The 17,409-nt window shown below is 38.5% G+C and overlaps 1 protein-coding gene across 1 annotated transcript in view; it reads left to right on the top strand.

Moving 5' to 3' along the window:
- Positions 1 to 15,357: 15,357 nt before the first annotated feature.
- The window catches only part of KLF13 (KLF transcription factor 13), a 99,294-nt gene continuing 97,242 nt past the window's right edge, over positions 15,358 to 17,409 (top strand). The window contains exon 1 of the mRNA XM_051980947.1: positions 15,358 to 16,490. Coding sequence (XP_051836907.1) covers positions 15,956 to 16,490 — 535 coding nt within the window. The 5' untranslated portion in view covers positions 15,358 to 15,955. The remainder of the gene's footprint in view (positions 16,491 to 17,409) is intronic.

The raw sequence follows: 17,409 nt of genomic DNA, 5'->3' as shown, positions 1-17,409 counted from the left end.
ATTATTTATTTGAGAGACAGGCAGCAAGAGAGTTCTTTCCTGGTGGCACCCTGGCAAACTTTTGCCCTGCTAGTTTAGCATCTCAATAAGTTCCCTTTTAAAATCTGCAAATTAGTACCATTCAGAGAAATTGGAGGTAGTTTAATCAATAAATGCATGACCAGATTTCCATATTCTGTGACAGCCAGCCCTGTTCTTGTTTCCCCTAGAAAACATTTTGAGAGTAAATTAGAATATAATAGTTATCAAATAAGCATAAAATAGCAGAATTTGAGATATGAAAGGGACCTGCATACAAGGAACCTTCTAATCCAACCCACAAATAAAGGGAATCTCTACTATAGAACATTCCAAAGTGATCTTCTAATACCTAGTCTCACATTAGTTGTGTCACCCTGGCTAAGGCCTTAATCATTATCTGCCTCAATTTCCTAAATTGCAAAATGAGGAAAATGATGGTACCTGTCTCCCAGAGTTGTTGGGAGAATTAAATAAGATAATATTTATAAAGTGTTTAGCACAGTAAGTGGAACATAGTAGATATTTAGTAAATGCTTATTTCCTGCCTTCTTGAAAACCCATCTCTAAGGAGAAGGGGACTATTACCATTTCAGGTTGTCCTTTCAATGTATTTCAGCACATTGTATCAGCTTTTAAAAAAATATGCTATGGTCATCTGCTTGGTCTGAGTCATTTGATCTAAGAAATTCTCTTGCTTAGTGTCAGAAATCCCCTTGAATGCCATCTCTTTATTCTCAGATAGGATAATCTAAAGATAAGAATATATTCTTTCCTCTTTATTAAAAAGTAATAATGTATCAAGAGCATTGGAACAGTTCCAGAGGCATCTCTAAAACAATCTCTTTTCACAGAGTGAATATAATTCAAAATAGTTGGATCTTAATCAATATTTGGTGAATGGGATGTGTTGACTGGAAGGATGCAGTAAAGATCTCTTAAAGGATAATTAAAGGAAATGCTAATTTTGTAGTTAACTAAATTGAGTTCCAGAGAGTGAGGGAACGGGCTTATCCAAAATAGGGCATAGTCAAAAGTCCTATAGGTGGAAGTCAAGAGTTCTCTGACTATAATCAGTTCCCTTCCTCTCTACCACACTGCTACTTTTTGCTCATGGCTTACATGAAGAGCAACTTCCATATGCACTTTGGTGATATAATGGATTGACTCTGAACTTGGGAGTCAGGAAGATGAGTTCAAATCCATCCTCAGACACTTACAGGTTATGTGATCCTGAGCAAATCACTTAAACTCTGACTACCTCAGTTTTCTGAGATAAAATAGCACCTCCCTTTTTCAGTTGTTGTGAGGATCAAATATTTGTAAAGCATCTTGCAATCCTTAAAAAGCTATATAATGTAATAATAAGTTATAATAATAGTAATTATTATTCCCTTTAATGGATTTTTAGCAAAGCTCCTGAATCAAGGATCTTGGAATTGGTACTAGATCCAGAAAATATTAGTTACTAATTACCACTGAACATTCCCTAGAGAAATTAGCAATCAAGCTTCCCTCTTGGAAGGAGCAAGTAGAAGAATATTTTCCCTTCTTCCCAATACTTCAATATTCCTAGGCAGGAAAGTCTTGTTGTTCTTGGGTCCTAGTCTAGAATTCACTTCACCTCAAATTTCCTCCTCCTTTCTCCATACTTGGGCCTTTCTAAAATGAAATTGATAAGGACTTGTGGACAATATTTTTTAAGGATCTGTCTTTTAATTATTTTAAATCAGTTCTATCCAACTGAATTAAACAAGAATATTTTAAAACATTTGCTGTATTACCAGGCACTGTCCTTTAAAAAAAAAAAAAAAGGTGGGGGGAGGTTAATACAAAAATGAACAAAACAGGAATCCACCCTTTCTTTTTCTTTGGAAGGTTAATATGGTGCCAAACGTTCTCTACCCTCAGAGAGCTTGCATTCTACTGGAGCTATACAATGAGAGTAGAAATAAAAAGCAAAATATAGAATAATCTTGGTTTATGCCTTGACTAAAGCATAAATCAAGTATGACTATCTTACCTGAAGATGTTACTACCTTGTCATATGGAATATAGAAGACTGGGGAATTAAACATGAGTGTTGTGCAAAATGGCAGAGAGAAAGGTATGAGACAGCTGCAATGTATAACCAATTAAAGAAAAGTAGGTCTAATTGTATGATGACATTAGAGAGTATTCTTTGGCCTCCCAGTCTGTCTTTATAACTGGAAGAAAAGATGGACTGGTCTCAAGGCAAACCAACAAGTAGCCAGTTATGGTAGTTCCCAGACACCCTCCCAAAGAAGTCCTCTAGCACATTGGATGGACTTTCTTTTGAAAAGAGCTGCATAGAAAAGGCAGTTCTGGACAGAGTATGAACTGCATTGTTGGTGGTAGCTTCTAAATCAACGAGAATATAGATCCATTTGAATATTTAAGTAAATACAAAATAATTTAGTTGGTATGTGGAGAGAGTACTAACCATGATTGGGGAAGGGGAAGGATGAGGAAAAACTTCATTTAGGAAGTGGCATGTGAGCTGATTCTGAAAAGTATTTGAAATACAGAGGTGTTGGTGAGGAGAGAGGAGTCCAAATGTGGAGGGTTTTATGGGAAAAGACAAAGTTAAGATAGTGAATGTTATTTACAAAGAACATCAGATCAGCCAAATGGGTAGAATAATCATACAGTATATAGGAAAAATTATGTGAAATAAATCTGAAAAGATAGTCTGGAATCAGGTTATGGAAGATCTTAACATCCAAAATAGTGCAATTTTTATTTGAACCTAGAGGCAATGTGGAGCCATTGCAGTTTCTTGATTTAGTTGTGAGCTCAGTCCTACACCTGTCAACAAGTACCAAGAATTGGTTGATGTTATTTGGTATTCTTTGCACCAAATGCTGTTTCCACTTAGAAATGTGATTAAATGTGTTTGAAAACTTGATTGATAATGATTATGCTCAGGAAAGACTGTTGATGATGTATTAGATGCATTAGTGCAGAGTGTATGTTAAGAGGAGGAGGAGGAGGAAAGGAGGGAAGAAGTAGAAGTGAGGGATGAGAAGGAAGAAGGAGATGGGGAGAAAGAAAAGGAGGAAAGAGAGGAAGAGGAGAAGGGAGGAGATGGCTGGTAATATCACACCCACTTCCCCCCACCCCCACCCCAGGTTCTTGATCAGAGGAGTGCTTTAGTGAAACCTGTGCTTTTGTATGGACAGCTAAATGATGCAATGAATAGAGTACTGAGTCTGAAGTCAGACTGTTTCATCTTCCTGAGTTCAAATATGGCCTCAGACACTTACTAACTATGTGATCCTGGGCAAGTCATTTGACCCTATTTGCCCCAATTTCCTCATCTGTAAAATGAGCTGGAGAAGAAAATGGTAAACCACTCTAAATATCTCTGACAAGGAAACCCCAAATGGAGTCACAAAGAGTTGGATATCACTGAACAGAATGTGACAACACTAAAATGACTGAACAACAGTAACTAAGCAAAAAGAACTACAGAGAAAAATGTGACTAATATTAGCCAGTATGACTGAAAAAAATCCTGAAAAATCATTCTCTAATTTTTTTTACATAGAATTTAAAGCTAGAAGGGATTTTTGTAACCTAATATCCACAGAGTACTGGACAGATTTCAGAGCAACATGGATCTCAGAAAGGAGAAAATTGCATCTTTATTTCAGTATAATTGCTTTCTTTTATAATCCTACATATTATATGTTTTAAAATGAGGATCACGCTACAAAAGACATTAAGAACAATTGTTCTAGACCTCTTCTTCATCTCACATGTGAGGAAAATTAACTCTCTTAGGCTGAGTCCCTTGCCCAAGGTAGCTTAAGTAGTAAATAGTTGAACTAATTTTCAAATTTAAATGCTCTGACTTTAGAATCAGGATTCTTTCCTTTATAATGCTGAAGGTATAGATTGCCACATTTCCAAACCATCATTTAAGCAAGCATATAATAGTTCTGAGATATTCCTTTCCTCTTATTCCTTTCCCTTACTCAAGAGCACCTGCAATTTCTAACAAGCCACTTGTCAGGAGAGTTAGCTCAAATGTAAGGCCTCCTTCCAGAACTGCGATGAACCTTGGATGAGTATTTCTAAACAAGATTCATATTTAACTAGGAATGTTTCCAGAAAAAATACCATGCCCTACAGCTTTAGCAGGGTCACTCATTCACTGCTATGTTATTTAAAAGTGAGAGACCTGGCAGACTAACAGTGCCAGGCTGTTAAGGTGTACCCTTTGGCCAAAGATCTGGATTTAATGACTGTGGATAGTGTGTATCACCTTCTCACTCAGATGGTAGGGAGTAAAGGAGGTTCAGAGAAAGCCTAGTCTCCCAAGAGAGATGGGGGAAAACCCTTGACTAGCAGAAGAAGGCAGATTCTCCAGGAAAGGAGCCAGGAATCTCAGAGTAGTGAAAGCTAGGAGAAAGTAGAAGAGAGATTAAAAGTAGGATTGTAGTTGAAGGAAATCAGGACATTTTAAATCTGAATCCCCTGAAAAAATCACAATTGATATGATCAAAACAGCTCCACGATCCCAGTAATCCTCATTCTGGGGTCACTAAAGAAGAGAAAAAAGAAGATAGAATTCTCTGTGAGATTTTGGCCATGTCTTCCTCGATCTTGGAAGATATGACTCTAGGAGATGGATAATTGAAAATGGATAATTTCTAATCTAAAACATAAACATACTAGCAAATGGCATTATAATTCACAAGTCAAAAAGAGTGCCTACATTCTTCAGTGTTTTACAGCATTGATCTCTACACCATTTTATGACTTTGCTACCTCTTTTCTTTTTCCTTCATTTTCTTTTCCTTTCTTCTTTTGTTTTTTTTTCTTCCAACCTTCCTCCCTTCTTCTGTGCTTCTTGGGTCTCATCAAATCCTTATTCTCTTATTTTTTTGGATAATTTATTATTATTTGCATATTCTCTTATGTGCATGCATTAAATGTGCAAATATTTCATTAAGTGATTGTTTAGGAAAGAAACTACAATTCTTTTAATCTCTTATTTTCAGCTCCAAAGTGAAATGTTTAATGTTGTTGTTTAGTTGAATGTGGGTTCTTTGTGACCCCATTTTTTGGCAAAAATACCATACTGGTTTGCCATTTCTTTTTCCAGCTCATTTTATGGATGAGGAAATGAGGGAAATGACTTACCCAGGTTCACACAGCTAGTAAGTGTCTGAGGCCAGATTTGAACTCAGAAAGATGAATCTTTCTGACTCTAGGCCTGACATTCTATTTATTATGCCACCTAGCTGCCCTAAGCTGAGGCAAACAGTTAAGTAACTTGCTTAAGATTATGTAGCTGGTCACTATCTGAGGCTGCATTTGAAATCAGGTTTTCCTGAATCCAGTCTGAGTGCTCTATCTACTGTGCCACCCATCCACCCCAGATATATAGCAGATCCTTAATAAAAGTTTAGTGAATTGAAATGAACTTTTCTCAGGTCTCTTTTGTCCTTTGCCATTTGTGAAGTCTTCAGTCATAGGGCATAGGGCATAAGTCATAAATATAAAGGTGAAAGGGATCTCAGAGACCACTTATATTAACTCAGAGATTAAGGGACTTAACTATGATTGCACTTCAAGTAAAAAATATAGGGGATACTATACAGATCTTCCTGACTTCAAGTCCAGAATTCTACCTACAACCTTCAAGTGTAACTGCCTAGACAGAATTCCTTCATCCCTACCCCCATCCCACCAAAGGATTGACTAACCTGGTTGGTCTATTTTTCTTCTAAATAATGAAATCTTACATTTCTTTAACAATTCACATTTTAAAAGTTCTTGCCTTAAGCTTGTGAGATAATCACAAAAGTTATTATTTGTATCATCTTAAAGACAATGAAATTCAACCTCAAGGATGACAAGTGATTTGCCCTAGTCGTGTTGTTAATAAGTATGGAGTGACACTGAGATCTACATCTTCAAGGTAAAATCTAGTTCCAATTCCATTATAACACACTATCATTCCTACAAATTAAGTCTTTTTCTGAATCCATCATGGAATTGGTCAATTTTAGTCTCTCCTCTTCCACTCCTTTCCCAGATAATAAGCAAACACCATTTCGCTTTTAAGGTGACTAAATATAGGATAAGAGACCAAGACGTAAAATAAATAAAGTGAAAAATTACAAAGATAAAATAAGTCTTTAAAATGGATCTAAAGCAAAAGTGATCACTAATTTTTATAAGCATTTCAAAGTGGAGCTGATCACACACACACACACACACACACACACACACCAACATACATATGTTATGTATACATACTTGTATGTATACATTCACATACATATACACAGTCATATATTGAAATGTAAGGCTCTTTTATTCCCTTGGACGGCTAACCTTGATTTCCCACTCCATATGCCCTTGAATCCTGGCATTTGCTCTTCTAAATGTATAAGATAAAGAAGAGTCTTAATGGTGAGATATCCAAATTAGGTAACTGGCTTGAAGATGTAATGGAATGAATTCCTGGGCTTGAATTCTAGTTCTATTACCCGTGTGACAATGGGCAAATCACAGATGTTTTCTGGGCCTTAGAGTCACAGGACCATAGGTTGGAAGAGACCTTACAAGTTATTTTGTCTGACACCCTAATTTTACAGATGAGGAAAATCAGGCTTCAAGATTGTCAAGAGACTTTTCCAAAATCTCACCAGTAGTATTGGCAGAGTGAAAATTTGAACCTGGGTACTCCAACTCCATTCATATTCAGGCAGAGGCTCCTCTATAAAATGTGGAGAGTGTACTAAATGATCTCTAAAATCTTTAAATTAGGTTTCTTCACATCTCAGGAAATGCCATCTCAACCCCCTTTCTCCAAACAGTTAAATCATTATAGATTTATTTAAATTCCAATATAATTCCCATCTTACAGGCAAACAAAACCCATCAACCATAAGGTCTTTATTTCAGTGGAAATGTGATTAGATCAAAGGCGTAGGAGGCAAAGGGAGGGAAAGAAAGCTGTGGGAATTGGGGGCAGCAGGTGTGGGAAGCAGGAGGAGGCTGCTTAGGAGAGAAGTGGGGAGGGGATGTGTATGTATCACATTCTGCCACTAATTGTGTCTGCAAATTGCATTCCAATGTATGGGGATAGAGAGGATAGAAAGGAGGGCTCCCACATTTGTTATGTCTGAAGTTTCTCTCAACTTTCTAAAGGAGATGTCTAATGCCATTATGCTGTGTCACTCTGACTTTTTTATCCACCAGAGCTGACTTCCATGTGGTCCCTCAATAGGAAGCAAAGAGCTATTTCCTTTCTCTCATCCCTTAACTTGATGTAAAGCAGCCAGCCCTCTGTGATGGGCCATGTCCTCTGGTAGCTTTGGGTTCCGTTGCATTGTTTTGCATTCAGAGGTAGAAATCTTCCAGCTCAGTTCAATCAACTGAAAATTTGGCAGATGGGAGGTGATGCAGTTTAGCTGTTGACAAACACTGACCCAGGCCCCCCTGACCTTCTCTTCCCAGCACCTCCTCCTTTTCCTGGAAACAAGGTGGGAAACTTTTCCAACAGACTCTCTCCTGAGACCTTCTGTACTTCTGAGTTTCAATTCATCAGAAATATTGAGAAAATAATGTACAGTAGCACATTGGTTGTTCAGCTTCCTGTCTCAGCCCAAATTAGGAAATGATAAGAACCTCTGAGAAAAAAAATCAGAACATTTATAAAATTTTCTTTTTCAAGTGTGAAAGCATTCCAGTTGATTTAAGATACCAAAAAAGGGGGCAGTTAGGGTGGATAGAATACTAGCAGTGAAATCAGGAAGGCCTGAATTCAAATCTAGTCTCAGACACTTAACACTTCCTAACTGTATGATCTCAGGCAAGTTACTTAACCCCAATCACCTCAGAAAAAAAACAAAAACACAAAAAAGCCATTAGTCAAATTGGTTTGTTTATTTCTAAACGATGCCATGTCTACCTCACAACTCAGTGGATCTCTTTCTGTAAGGAAAACTATACGGTGATTCTAACAATAAAGATCTTCTACAATATAGTTGCTACCCTTCTTTCCAACCTTGTTTCACACTATTCCACTTTAAAAATAGCCAAATTTTGACCAGATAAGACTATTATTGCTTCTATTAACTTTGGATTTACAAAGTACTTTCCTTATGAAAAAAGGAAGAATTAAGAAGTGTCTTGATGAGGGTGAAAGGAGATGTGAAAACTTGGCTTGAAGCTTAATATCAAAAAAAAAACAAAAAACAAAAAACAAACCTGAAATTCTGGCAACTAGTCTCATCACTTCCTGGAAAATAGAGGGACAAGAAATGGAAGCAATGTCAGATTTTATATTCTTAGACTCATAAATCACTGAGGATGGCAACTGCAACCATGAAATTAAAATATGCTTGCTCCTTGCAAGGAAAGATAGGCTAATCTGGACAATATACAAAATAGCAGAGATATCACCTTGTCCACAAAGGTACATATAGTCAAAGCTATGCTTTTCTAGTAGTAATGTAGAGCTGTGAGGAATTATTCAATTGAAAGAAATGATAGATCCCTTTGAGCATGATTAACTCTCATGAGTTCTGTCTCTTTTTTCAAGACCTAGCTCAGATATTATATAGAAGACTTGAACCAGATTGGAAGCTCCTGTCATGGAAGTAAATGCATGGGTTCTCTGAGGTACAAGAAAATTGTCAAGGAGGTAGGAAAAATATTTGGTAAATTACCATTTTATCCTACTGAAATATTCCCAATAATGTTAGTAAAAAAAAGAATGTGTGAGAAGGAGGTGTGGGCTGGTTGGATAAGAAAGAGAGTATTAATTATAGTGCATCTGAAAAAAATTAAAGAGACAACTGATTCCAAATGAGAAATAGTCAAAGAATATAAATAGACAATTTTCAGATGATGAAATAAATTAGAACCATCTATAGTCATATGAAAAAATACAAATTAAAACATCTCTGAGGTATAACACCCCATATCTGTCAGATTGGTTAAAATGACAGGGAAAAATAATGATAAATGTTGGAGGGGATGTGGGAAAACTGGGACACCAATGAATTATTGGTAGAAATGTGAAATGACCCAACCATTCTGAAGAGCAATTTGGAACTATGCCCAATGGGCTATCAAACTGTGTATACCCTTTGATTCAGCAGTGCCACTACTGGGTCTGTATCACAAGGAAATCATAAAGGAGGGAAAAGGACCCACATGTACAAAAATGTTTGTAACAGCTCTTTTTGTGGTGGCAATAAATTGGAAAATGAATAGGTGCCCTTCAATAGGTGAATGATTGAATAAATTATAGCATATAAAAATAATGGGATATTGTTATTCTATTTTTAAAAATGATGAACAAGTTGATTTTAGGAAAACCTGGAAAGATTTACAGAAACTGATGCTCAGGGAAGCCAGCAGAACCAGGAATACATTGTACTTAGTAACAGCAAGAATGTGCAATAATCAACTGTGAAAGACTTGATTCTCTTCAGCAGTTCAGTGATCCAAAACAATGCCAATAAACTTTGAATAGGAAATGTCATCTATATCCAAAAAGAGAACTATGCAGATTGAATGTAAATCAACATATGCTATGTTCACTTTTCTTTTTCTTTTTCTCTTTTTGTTTTCTCTTATGGTTTTTCTCTTTTGTTCTAATTTTTTTCTCCCAACATGATTCATAAAGAAATATATATTTTAAAAAAATTAATGTATATGTGTAACCAGAAAAAGAAATTTTTTAAATTAAAAAGAGACAACTGAAAGAATGATTTATACTGACTAAAACCAAAACTTGTGTGAATCAAGATTCTTAGGTGTTCTTAGTTAAATCCAAAGTAAGAAAGGTTGAATGCTATATATGTGCATATCCCTTTCAAAGACTATATCTAAAATAAAACCATTATATGACCAAAAAACAGAACCAAGGGCCTCACTAAGTTATTTGATTGCATTCCTGATGCAATTGAACAATTTTGTGATGCTAAAAAATGTAATTATTTACCAAATAAATGTTTCCTTATAAAAAAATTAATTTCTTTATTTTTTATATGCATGTGAATGGTGAACTCTCCTGTTGAATAAGGGTTGAGAAGCAATGTGGTATAATTGATAAAGAACTAGCTTCAGAGCCAGGAAAAGGGCACATTTTAGCTTCTCATTGCTAAGAACAACTCTAAAATTATAATTTTCAGAAATGGCGTTTACTAGAAGAGGCAGAGGGAGTCTCCTTACCTAAGAGTTTCCTATACTGGTGAGATTACAAGTCTTGTCTCTATCTTCTTGAATGGGAGCTACAGGAAAGTTTGCTTAGTCAAAAGGCCTGAGGCTTGAAAAGGTTGAAAATCTCTGGACTCAGTGATCTCTAAGTTTATTTAAGCTCTAAATCCATGATTATGGACAACTCCATGAGATAAGTAGGACAGGTACTATTATTCTCATTACAGAAAGAAATTGAGATTCCACGAGGTCAAATGACTGATTTAAAGCCATACAGTTAGTAAGAGAATGATGGGCCTCAAGTTCTGATCTCAATATCCAGTGCTCATTCCATTGCATCAGGATTACTTTTTATTTCATTGTTATTAATCAATATCAATTGATTACTACTATAGACATTACTGTAGACATCTACTGTTTGTCAAGCTTTGTGCTAAGTACAGGGGATGTCCAGAGGAACAAAAGACAGTTTCTGCCCTCAAGGAACTTGTCATCTAGTGGGAGAAACAACATGCAAATAAGCATATGCAAAGCAAGCTACATATAGAATAAATAGGAATTAATAGAAAGAAGGCAAGAGAATTAAGACAATCTGGATAAGGCTTCTTATAGAAGGTGATATTTTAGTTTGGACTTAAAAGAAAAAAAGGGAGATTAGTAGTTGGAGTGGAGGAGAAAAAACATTGTAATCATCACAACAACTTGATTTGGCCAAAGCACTTTATCCTCTTAGCACTTTAGGCCTCAGGTTAGTTATCTGTAAAATGGGGGTGTTGGACTTGTTAAATTCCTTCCTGAACTAAATCTCTGATCCTGTGAATTCCCACATAATGCTTTAAGGTTTACAATGCACTTTCCTTACAATAATCCTACTGCAGAGATAGCACAAATATCAGTATTTCTTATGATAGCCTAGGAAAGTGAGTTTCAAAGAAGTGAAGTTACCCAGAATAATACAATTAGTAAATGTGGGATTTGAACCTAGATTCTGGCATTGTCTCCCATTCCAGTTGTTGATTATATGGAAGGCAATGCCTTAAATCGTGACCAGGAAAATTGAGAAGAAAGCACAGTAATTGCCCTCATGAACAATCTATAAAGTTGAGGAGAAAGATAAGAAAAACTATAAGGCAATATGCTTCTTAAATACGTGTTATAGGCAGTAACAGTTTAGAATAAGGAGAGCTCATTGTAACCAAAGAAAACTTCATGGATTAAGTGGCTCTTAGAATCCACTACCTGAGTCTCTAACTTCACAGACAAACAACCCTTCCTGGTTCTCAATCCCCTCTAAGTGTTTTATTCTATTAGAAAGTAGAAAGACAGAATGTCTTACTTTTTCTATTTCTATCACCTGAATTTAGCACAGTAGCTTGTATATAATTAGCATTTAATAAATGTTCATTAATTCATTCAATAAAGAGCAGAATTTTTTTTTCAGATGGAAAAGAACAGAGAGGTGGTGTGACATATGTACAGGTAAGGACAAAAGGCATTTGGGGGGGACAGTGTGTAATTCACATTGGATGAGACAGAACATTTGTGTGTTGGGAGATAAGATTGGGATAGATTTTCCACATGAATAAATAAATAGGGGCAGTAAAGTTTCAAAATGATGAATTTAGAGTATTAAAGACCTGAATTTGATTCCTCTTTCAGTTATGTCTTAGACTCCATGCAAGTCAAATCTCTTTGCCTCAATGTTTTCATCTGGAAGAAGAGAGGGTTGAGTTTGATGGCTTCTTGATGGCTCCCTTTCAGTTCTAAATCTAAGATTCTATGAATTCTCAACAAATTATATGAATGGTGGAACAGTTTGAATTTTTATCTGGACAGGACAAAGGTTTTTATGCAAATTATTTAGAAAGCATCCTCTCAATCTGTTAATAATAAAAGTCAGTACCATGAAGAAAGATCTAGTATTTAAATTATTTCATATGACAAATTCTGGAATTAACTGTCTTTAGGTGAATAAAAAGTTCCCAGACTTGAATTCTTCTCCGTCTCCATCTACAATTCTTTAGGTTCTTACTCTAGCATAAAATGATCAAACTAATCTTTAAAATACACAATTATTTTAATGCAATGAGAGGAGATTTCAAGGTATCAACCACATAGACATTAGGGAAATGAGAGATGCTTTTGCAGATATGAGACAAATGGGAGATGCCTTTGCTTCTGTTTCCTGTCCAAGACAGAGATAGTCCTTCTAGTTTTCTTGGGGAATAAGAAAAACAAAGTCCTTTAGATGTAGACCCAAACTCACCTCTTGGTTTCAGAAGGAAATTGCTCACACTTGAATACTAATTCAGTGGGTTTCAAGAGTTACTTTGAAAGTACTCTTCCTTAGGGGGGGCATGCAGTCCCCTAGCATCAGGCTTTCCTCTTTCTAATAGCTTCCTCTTGCTCAACATCTTTGTTCAACACCCTCCTCCCCTTCTTCCCAGCCAGTTTCTCTAATTGTTATAGTGCTTCCTCCTAACAGAGACTGACACAGCAGTGAGTCCCCACATTCCCTCAAGTATACATTTCCCGTCCTATTGTTTTTTTTCCAGGACCAATATTAGCATAGCCACCAACATTAGCATTACATTTGGATGACTTGTCCACAGGTCAATAGGAGGTCTCAGCTCAAGCTTTTGGGGGGGAGGGGAAGGAAGAGAGGGATATGCTATGCAGCCTAGTAGGCCAGGTGTCATTTATCAAGGCCAGATTTAGGAGAGCTATTTAGTGGAGGCTGCAAAAGCTCTGCTGTATTTGGTGGAGAGACTAGAACCAGGGAAGGAGCCGTTATCTGATGTAATGCCAATAATTAAAATTTTATAGCTAGCATTTTACAGTGTTTTAAGGTTTTCAAAACAGTTTGTATATATTATATTCAATCAGTCAGTCACTTGATCAGTAAAATGTAAATTCATTTTGGGCAGGGACTGTTTCCTTTTTTGTTTTTATATAGTTGAACACCTGGCATATAGTAGGCATTTAATAAAAGCTCATTAACTTGAATTTGTAGAGGCTTTGGAGAATATGAGAAAAGAAGAGAGACAAGATATAGAATGAGGATTTAATATCAAGGAGCATTGGCCCAATTCCTTCTTTTGAAGTTTCATGATTTATTCAAGTTAACACAGATAATAGGCCTGGCCAAAAAAAAAAAAAAAAAAAAAAGACAGAAAAAGAAGAAACCTGGTCTCAACTCCTGTATAGAGAGAATTGCCCCCTTATAATCTTAAATCCTACATTCTTTGAAATGGTTCTATTCTCTTCTCATATTTTCCAAGTCTCTATGAATTCAAATCAATGAGCTAAACTGCTTTTGAGTTATAGAAAACCAAGCACAATTTTCTTTAAGATGAAAAGGTACTTTAAAACTTAGTTAAAGTTGATTTGTTTTGCTGTACTGCTTCCCTCTTGTTTATTCTTACTATGGAGGATGGCTCTTGGGGAAGTGGGACTGTAAGGGAGGGCACAAGTGCATGCTGTGCTAAGTGCTTTAAAAAACATATTATATCCTTTGACCCTCACAACAGCCCGGGGAGAGTATATTAAAGAAAAGATTTGGTAAAAACAAAAGAGATTTAAATTTTTTAAATTAAGTAAGAACATCTCAGGGTAAGCCTAACAAATACAGCTAGAAGCCCACAGGGGTAGCAGTCCCTGAGAATTTCCCATTAGAAATCCTGATCCGAGGGGTGTGGTTCCGTGGCATTGGTCTGCAGAAGTTGGTGGTTTTTGAAGTCTCAGTAGCTTCAAAAAGAAAGGAAGAATGGCGAACTTCAAGTGGTAAATAAGTGTGATTGTGAGGAGAGGGAAGTGAGGGAAGGAGAGAAGCAGTGAGGGACTGAGGGAGAAAGGAGGGAAGAAGAGAGACAGATAAAGAGAGAGGGATAGAGAGAAGGAAGAGAGAGAGATCATTTTTATTTTCTTTTGATATCTTTCACCCTACTTTTACTTCTTTGTAGGAAGTAAATTATTCTATAACTTTCCTCCTATTCTTCTCTTTAGCCCTTTCAATTCTCTTCCTCTCCATCAAACCGTTTAGTCAAAATCCATAAACTAGGAATCAGGAGACCCCGGTATTTCCCTGTACACTGAATCTAACCTACTTAGGTCTGACCGTAATCTCTAAAAGCATTGTCCAGTCCCCAAATTCTGAAATCTCCACAAGCTCTACAAAGCTACAAGAAGTAGACTGTTGAGGGTGGAGCAGATGGGGTTCAAGGGTCAAGAATATAATTTTAAAACACTTCCATTTCCTCTTTCTTCTCAAGCTTTGATGTGCAGGGGAGCACGGGTTCTTCTTTTGTCTTGTGTTTCCTTCGGTCTGGGCAGATCACTGAGGTAGCAACATGTGTAGAGGCTATGAGTGTGTGCTGGTAGTGGGGTGAGGTGGGACGGGCTGGTAATGGGATTTTTAGATTTCAGTAGTTCAGGTCCTTGAATCCCTGACCAAACAGAAGTATTTAGAGTTCATAACAGATGGGATTGGAAAGCGTACAGGACTTTTGCATGGGTGAGAGTGTTTTTTGGAGTCTACTCAGCTCGGTACCAGGTTCATATTCCCCTTTGCACACACATCTTATTCTGCTCCTGCTCAGTTTGCAAATCTAGGTAGAAGAAGGTTTTATATATGCAAAGCATATAAATATGAATGTATATGTGTGTGTATTTGTAAAAGCCGAACCAAAGATGCCACAAACAGTAATCAAAGTACGTAATTGTGTAAATGGTAGGCTTTTCAGAGGTAGTTGGGCAGCTTTTGCAGGAAAATGACAGGGGAGCCAAAGATGAGATTGTATCGTTGCACAAGCCCTTGAATGAGATGCCCAAGGCGCGAGGGTGGCGGTAAGGGTGGGGCTCGGGTGTGAGCATCTCCACAAAACTACACCCAGAAACCCTACGGCTGCTTTTAAGGAGGTTTCACAGAAGCGAGCCAAGAGCTTATCTCAAATTTCTGTCCTCGCCTGTAACAGGAATCCGATTGGTTCCAGGAAACTTGCAACTGTAGAAGTTTCCCCATCACGGCGCTGATTGGCTCCTGCTATGCCTTCCCCAGGCCAATGGCGACCTCTGTTTCATTTGCCCGTACTGGCTGCCTCCCTCAGTCCTTGCTCACAAGCCACACATATCTCTCTCTATGCAAAGGTCCTGCCTCTCCTGCCTACTCCTCACATGCAGCTTTGCAGCCTCAGCCGCAACTGAACGTTTTTTAACCTGATCTGCCCCAGGATGTGGCTTCTGGGGTGACGTCGGGCCCAGATGTTCTCCCCAGACCACGCCCACACCCGGGATTGAAACACCCTCAGAGCAGCAATAACGGGCAAAGCTTGTTGTATTGTCACAATGCAAGGGAAGGGGTAGACCAGCAGCATATTTTTTTTTTTTTAATGTTTATTATTTGGCATCCTTCAAAAAAAAAAAATCAGTTTTTGAAGCCGATGAAGCCGCAGCTTCCTGAGCTGGAATTTCCTCTCTTTCCTTTCACTGGACTTCAAATGCATTCACTTTTTAATGACCGGCCGGGTGGGATCTTCCTGGACGAAGTGCTGTTTTGGTAAAGCGACAAACCCAGCACTCACAGTTCGCAGCGTACCCAGAGAGAGAAGACCCATCCCCCACCCCCTCCGCCCACCAGCTTGGATATATAGAGATATATTTATATATTTTTTTATGCAAAGAGAGAAAAAGTGCAATTCGAGATTAAAACAAACAATTTCTCTGTAAAATGGCAGCCGCCGCCTATGTGGATCATTTTGCAGCCGAGTGCCTTGTTTCCATGTCCAATCGAGCGATTGTCCATAGCCCCAAAGAGGACCCCGACACTTCACTCGAAGGCACAACAGCCCCTCTTTTTCCGAACGCTGAAGAGAGGCGAGAAAGCAGAGAGACCGGCAAGGACAACGCCTCTTTGATCGTGGTGGCCAGGATTTTAGCTGATCTCAACCAACATGTCCCAGCTCCAGCCCCGCCGACGGAGAGGAGGGAAACTGTCTCCAAAAAGGAGAAATTACCTAGCCGCCTCTCTCCGTCGGGGGAGCCGGCTCAGGAAGCCGCCTCCCCGGACCGCCGATGGAGTGGAGAAGCGGCCACACCTACTAGTCCAGCAGGGAGCGAGCCCAGCCTCAAACAAAGGAGCAGACGGGGGAGAAGCCGAGCTGACCCTGAGTCACCTCAGAAAAAGCACAGATGCCACTACGCGGGCTGCGAAAAAGTTTATGGCAAATCCTCCCACCTCAAAGCTCACCTAAGGACTCATACAGGTCAGTCCCCAGCCGGCCAGTGGCTTAGCCATTAAACTGTGTAAGGAGTGGCACCCCCAAGGCCAACATTAGGATTTGTCTCTTGGACGTTTCCAAGCTGACACCTGGTGCCAGACACTCAGTGAACTAACACCTTTTCTCCCTGGTTGTTGTTAATGTTTTAAAGTGACGAGAATAAAGTGCCGTGTTAGTGCCGTGGACAGTAAGTGACACTAGTGCTTATCCACTTCCCTCCTTTCCCATCACCCCTGTCCCTCAGGTGTCAAGAATGTAAACGGTAGTAAAAAAAAAAAAAAAAAAAACCTTCTGGGTTCAGCTCGTTTTCGTCTTCCCCACCCACAAGCTACCTGTCCTCTCTACAGCTGTACCCCGCTGTAAGCCAACTCGATATAAAAAGATCTGGGATTTTATACGGGAAATAACCCCCGGGGATGGGATTATTCTCATCTCAAAATGATTCATCCCTTCCGAGAAAAGGTTCACGGAGAATTGCTTTAAATAGTGACTCCCTCAACGCGTACACAATGTGATCTGGTTTATAAAAATTCGATTTACACAAAACTTTGCTCGGAAACTAGTGCATACAGCGAGGTACACCGGTACTGCTCCAGCCCCGGCTATCCTCCATCAGTTCTAGATCCTGACAGCTTCCTAGAAACCTTGAACCAAATTTTGGCTTCCATTCCCTTCCGAGGCTTCTCATTTACTATCCAATATCCTCCTCAGCTCTCGGGGTGCGTTTAGAAACCGCAGAACTTGCCTCTGGTAGAGGCAGTGGGGCTCGTGGGAAGCCATCACGGCTAGGGGATTGAGGTGGAGGTTAGGGAGAACACGGTCTCCGTGTCCCTCGTAGCAAGTTTGGAGGTGACCAGGATCGGACGCAGGGACTGGGACAACAAGTGGTGGTCGTAGGTAGAAG

This window comes from Antechinus flavipes, chromosome 2, assembly GCF_016432865.1.
Source record: "Antechinus flavipes isolate AdamAnt ecotype Samford, QLD, Australia chromosome 2, AdamAnt_v2, whole genome shotgun sequence".
Taxonomy (NCBI): domain Eukaryota; kingdom Metazoa; phylum Chordata; class Mammalia; order Dasyuromorphia; family Dasyuridae; genus Antechinus; species Antechinus flavipes.
The sequence above is the reverse complement of the archived record's forward strand: the minus strand, read 5'-3'. Positions and strand labels throughout refer to the sequence as shown.